Here is a 6000-nt window from a genome sequence, read left to right on the forward strand (position 1 = left end):
TATGAATATTTTTTTCGTTATCTATGGCCAAAAATCAACCAAATACCAGTACTCCCAGTCCTAGGAAAAATTCATGCAGTTGAGGGTTAACAGAAATTACCTTACTTTTGACTATAAATTTCAAAGAAATTTTTTAAATTGTTATGTGGATGTTCTTGTCGTGGTTCAGTAGTCATACTCATAGTCATAGCCATGTTTCTAGCAATAAATTTCATTTATCACCGGTTATATTATATCAACTGGTTTGCATTTTTGTATGAGTGCTTTAACATGATATTTTTATTCGCTTTTTCCTGAGAATTCGACACATGACGCCAATTTGAAGTGAGTGACGCGCGACTCTCCTTTGCTCCAAATACTGAATTTGTTTTTTCATCTTTCTCTCTTTTTCGAGTTTATTTTTTTGCTTTCTTCTCTTTTGGCACCACTTCATTGGCGCAAATAAAGAGAGTCATCGTTTGTTTTCCGTATTTTGTTTTCCGAAAAAAGAAACGATTTTTTTTATGTCAGTTCAAAAGGATACATGCATTTCGATTTGTTTGTTGCAAATTTCACGTATTAAAATATTTTTGTTATAATTTTTCCGTAGACAAATTGAATTACGATAATAGACTTGAAATGAAAAGCAAAAAAAAATATTACTTTATGGAACATTCGCTTGCCTTAATAAATCAATTGATAAGTTGCATCTTGTGATGTGTTTCATGTGTTTTTTAATTATTTCCGTTTAAAAATAGAGTTAAACTGCCATTGGCCAGATCAAACGTGAAATTTGGTTATAAAATGGAATGTACCCATTTGATTTTTATTTTTTGAGCAATGAAAATGTTCAGGCAAATGGCAAAAGGAGGAGCGGGCCAAATGTATGAACAGAAAATATGGCTTTAAATTTAGATATGAAGTAAATGAATATTTGTTTACTTTACACGTGTGTAGTCTTTCTTAGTGATTCCACTTTTCTTTATATATCTCTTGCAATTGAAGTAATTACCATAGAATTCGTGATTAGCGTCTCTGTTTGTTTCTAGTAATTTTTCTACCATTTCTACGAATTGAATTTCAATTGGCTAATTTTTAGTTTTTATTTTCTCTCTTCCTCCTTCTCTCTCGGCCGGACAGAATGAATCAACAGAAGCGCTACTACTCTCATAACAACATCGACCATCAACAACAATCATCATCACAACAACAACAGCAACAGCAGCATTATCAACAAATTTATCATCAGCACCAGAATCAAAACCAAGTACCGCATTCGCATTACCAACCACACAACATCTCCGAGCCCATATACTCAAATTCGTTGCCAAGCTATTCGAATATTGCGATCAAATCGGAGGTGCACTCCAACATAAATAATAATCATCAGCCGATTTACCATATGATGGAATCGACGCGTGAAAATCCGATGCTGACACAATCGGTACCAATACCGTGCACCGGCAAAATGCTCGGCGATTTTAGTGATTTCAATTTTGATTTTGACCAATCACAATCACCGCAAATGACACAAGACGGTATCTATATTCCAACATCGGGCACATTGTTCGGTTTACCGAATTCAAATTCGAACTCCAATTCGAATGCAATGTGGAGCATCATCAACGAATCATTGATTACGAAACAAGAGCCATTTCAAATGGACGAAGACGATATATTTCAAGTCGATAAATCGGATCTGTTTCAATCGCCAACGCTGGCCGAACTCAATGGCGACACCACGCTAGAAGATTTGAACATTGAAGATTATAATGATTTGATTTTGCCATCAGAAAACACGGGACTAACACTATTGAATAATGCAGCGACAGTGAATTTGCAAGCGAATTCCTTCAATGATACCTCAACACCACCACAACAATTGCTCCAGTCTCAAACGCAAAACAACATAGCATCGAATCAATTGCAAATGGAACAGCAGCAACAACAACAGAATGACACCATTCTTCTCGGTCAGGGCATTACAATGGGACGCGATGCACTGTTGTACGATGAACAAACGAACATTTCATCGACCAGTCCATACGATATCTATCAGGCAAATACACCAAAAACACTTAATTCAAATGCTGCATTTTCTCCGGACAGTCAAGGCAGTTCCAATTCTCCATTGCTTCATAACTCAATATCGCCGCCGCCATATATGTTGAACAACAATACGATTACACACAACAACAACAATAATAACAACAACAACAACAACAAGTTGCAGTACACAACGTTACAAGACCTACTGAAACAAGAGTCGCCGGATCGTAGTTCAAAGCTTGGTCAATCGGTGCCTGGTCCATCGAACATGACAACCGTGTTGCGAAATCGCCATGAAAACTACCATCAACGCCGTTTGCAATTCGCTCATCAACACTCCGGTGGCAATTCGTGCTTATCCTCATCGGCACCGGCCAATTCATCGGGATGGCATACACAGCAAATGTGGCAACGACGTGAACCACGACAACACTTGCTCTCGACCGGTAGCCTGGCCGAAGCAACTGGTTCAACATCATCTCTCAGCACTGGCGGCGTTGTCAGTCCGGAAGCCAACGATTTCTCACACGATGAAGGCTACGAAGACAGCGACAGCGATCACTACGAGGACTATTCCACTGATGATGGTAAATGTTAAACAAATTTTGTGTTTTTTTTTCCTTTAGAAAAAATTAACGCGAATTTCCGGATCAATTTCTTAGATTCGGGCAATGAAGATACAACAACACCAAAAGGAAGCAAAAAAGAGAGATATTTCTGGCAATACAATGTTCAGGCCAAAGGACCAAAAGGACAACGCTTAGTGATTAAAACTCACGCTGAGGATCCACATTGTCTGAATGAAGTCACCGATCCCGTGTTTAGTCCAAGCTGTTCTGTGCGTGGAATTAAGGTAAAATTGGAGGTTATTAACTTAGATAGAAATCCGCGTGAAATCGATTAATGTTTTTGTTTTCTGTTTTCTCTCGCCCGCTCCCTCTCTCAATTTCGATCGAATTACAGCACAGTGGTAAAGCTCGTAAAGGCGACGGCAATGATCTGACACCAAATCCGCGTAAATTGCAATGCATTGGCAAGGAATTGGATAAATTAGGTCGAACAATCAATCAAATGACATCGGTTAATGAGTCGCCATTCAAGGAACGGCCCAAATTGCGCAAAGAGAAAAATAAATTGGCATCGCGAGCATGCCGTCTCAAGAAGAAGGCACAGCACGAAGCCAATAAAATTAAATTGTATGGACTAGAAACCGAACACAGTAAGTGTGCAATAATAAAAATGGTTAATTTGGAATTTTGCATTGTATCATTGTGATGGGTTTCACATTCGTTTCCACCAGACGATGCATTAATTGTACGAATGAATGGCTCAAATCATCTGAAAATTATTTCATTTTCTCTCTTGTTTATTTGCACAGAACGACTACTCTCCAGCATCGAGGACATCAAGAAAATCTTGGCTCTCAAATACAGTCATCTCTCTGAAAACACCGATGAGATGAATGCCCAAATTGATAACAGCGTAGCCACCGCCACAAGTAAGTTAAATATCACACTTCTTATGCACATAGCGCGCCAATTTATTTATTTACGCGTTCTCGCGCGCCCTTTTCTTCGTCAACGTTTGTTTTCTTTGTTTGTCGTTTTCTGTATATTGAAAATCAATTTTATTTGCTTTAATTTTGCTTTGATCAGCATAAATGAATATCAATTGAATTGAATGACAACAAACGGAAAAGGAGTGTAAAGACAAAATTGAAAAATACACACACACACACACTAAAGTTTACATCGAACGAACCGTTCAAAGTCTTTGCTAGTCTAAAGTAAATACAGCAGAGCAAAAAAAAGGCAGCACAACACCATATTTGAATTTTCAATTGTTTGTCGCTATAATCAATTTAAAAACAATATTTGCGTTGCTTTGTTTTTTCCTGTTTCCATGGTCTTTAATTCAACAATTCTCACTTAATAATGTTGTTTCTTCTTCTTCTTCTTCTTCTTCTTCTCTTTTTTGCCATCTTCCTGAAAACAAAAATAATCCATAGAATTACAAATAGCCGGAACATCCACGGAATTTGTTAACAAAGTGTTAGAAAAAGTGAAGTGTGGCATACCAAACGGTGGGCTGTATGAAATTTAAATGCTATCATCGAGTCGATGTGAACGTGTCAGTGTTCATGACCACCAAATCTGTCATCGATAAACAAACATATGTGTTTACGAGTACCGAGCAAGTTTCAAAGCATTTTTCATCAACCGAGTTCAAGAACCAACGTAAAAAGAATTGATTTTAAAGAAAAACGTCGATCCAGCGAGCCAATTCTCGGCCCATTGGGAAACGACCGGAACGATAATCACATCGAACTATGTATGCTGAATATACACCCAGCCCAACTTTTGATTTAAGAGCAAAAAACATTATGCTGTAAATTTGAAAAAAAAAACAAGAAAAAAAGGAACATTTAAGAAAATATAGGTTTATGACACGGTGAAAGCGAAATTGTCAAAGGATTGTGATTTGAAAGTTTTCTATTTTTTGTATTTTGCACCCGAGAGAAGAAAAAAAAACGAGATTTTGTTTTTCCAAGTAATGAGACAGAATGAGGGAAATATGTTGGATTGCATGTCAACATGGTAATCCTGTTTTGCATCGAAAATATGCCTGAAACTGCGTTTCATATATCATTGTCATTTCGTTCGTAACGTCATTTTTTTTTGTTCTAAACTGTTGTTATTGTCACTCGTCGGAATATCCATTTCAATGGAATGACAAAAAGAGATACTATTCAAAATGTTGCCTGAAACAAGCGAAATTATCACTCATGTGCACACACGATGGGAATAATTAAATTACAGTCGCCTGTACAGAAACAAACAAATCGAAAGAAAAAACTATATCAGCTTGATAACATGCACAACGCAAAAGGACAACTACAAAACGAAATCGGTCAAACAAAGTGCAAAAAAAATGCGTTTTGCGCAGCTCATGACTAACGCGCCGGGTTCAATGCTTTCTAATTTCATATGATGTGAACCGTTTTTTTTGTCTCGCTCCTAGCAAAAACTCGTTTATGCACACAACAGCAACAATGAAGAACGAACGAACGAGCGAAAAAAAAAACTCATCACATCGCATGACATGAGCGTCTCGTTACACTTTTCCCAGAGCGGCATTTGTTTTGACACCCAACAATTGAAATTAATCAAAATCAGTCCACACTAAAAATGGTTAAAATGAGGAAAGTATAAAGCGCGGCCGAAATTTGATGCTTGACTGGCATGTAATTATGCGGCGGATATCGAATTGTGCAACTTCATCGAAATAATCCACGATTCGCAGTAATTTGCTATCGTGTGCGCGATTCAAATTATCTCTTTGATATGAGTAGCCACGCTTTTGTGTGCTGCTTCTATGTCATATTCTTTTTTTCCCGTTCGATTTGGGTGAATACCCAAGACTCGAATCGCAAACGAACGAACGAATGAAATGAGATGCATAAACACAATTTTTATTTCAGAACATTAAAAAAAAATGTGTGACACAAGACAACTATTTCTTTTACCACAGAAAAAAAAGAAGCAGCGATAAACAAACATTAAACCATGAATGTGGCACGTGAAATGAGTGCCCATCATACGACACCCAATGCAAAATGCAAAAAATAAAAGAAACAACAAAATGAATAACATGATCATTCGACGATTTGTCGTATATAATTTTGATAAATAACTGTTATCAACATAAATAATGCAAACACTTTAAAAATACTTGAAACAATTTAAGAACTCTTGGGTTAAGTCTTAGACATTAAGAAAAAAAAAATTAAGTAGCAAATCCAGGCTGAGCAAATAAATGCCATCAAATGCATTCAGTTGATCTCGAATCGAAGCAGAAATGGAAAATATCAAATTCAGCCGGATTTAAGGTGATCTTCTTCTTCTTTTTTTCGCTCAGATGGATTGCCAACATTTTATGAATGTAAATACACAAAAGAAGTAACGTCTAGCG

General features: G+C 37.0%; 1 protein-coding gene across 26 annotated transcripts in view; it reads left to right on the forward strand.

The window, feature by feature from the left end:
- Positions 1-4491, forward strand: part of LOC129565585 (protein CREBRF homolog) — a 32028-nt gene extending 27537 nt beyond the window's left edge. For 21 of the 26 annotated variants that reach the window (XM_055440782.1, XM_055440741.1, XM_055440760.1 and 18 more), the window contains 5 exons: positions 1120-2615; positions 2691-2881; positions 2992-3247; positions 3407-3526; positions 4037-4491. In XM_055440782.1, the coding sequence (XP_055296757.1) occupies positions 1121-2615; positions 2691-2881; positions 2992-3247; positions 3407-3526; positions 4037-4131 (2157 nt within the window). In that variant the 5' untranslated portion in view covers position 1120 and the 3' untranslated portion in view covers positions 4132-4491. Of the gene's footprint in view, positions 1-1119; positions 2616-2690; positions 2882-2991; positions 3248-3406 lie in introns of all 26 variants that reach the window. The other 5 variants (XM_055440613.1, XM_055440620.1, XM_055440627.1 and 2 more) reach the window with 1 other exon arrangement.
- The last annotated feature ends 1509 nt before the right edge of the window (positions 4492-6000 follow it).

The sequence above is a fragment of the Sitodiplosis mosellana genome, unplaced genomic scaffold (assembly GCF_009176505.1).
Source record: "Sitodiplosis mosellana isolate CC-2019 unplaced genomic scaffold, AAFC_SMos_1.0 Smas_scaffold_1, whole genome shotgun sequence".
Lineage (NCBI taxonomy): Eukaryota > Metazoa > Arthropoda > Insecta > Diptera > Cecidomyiidae > Sitodiplosis > Sitodiplosis mosellana.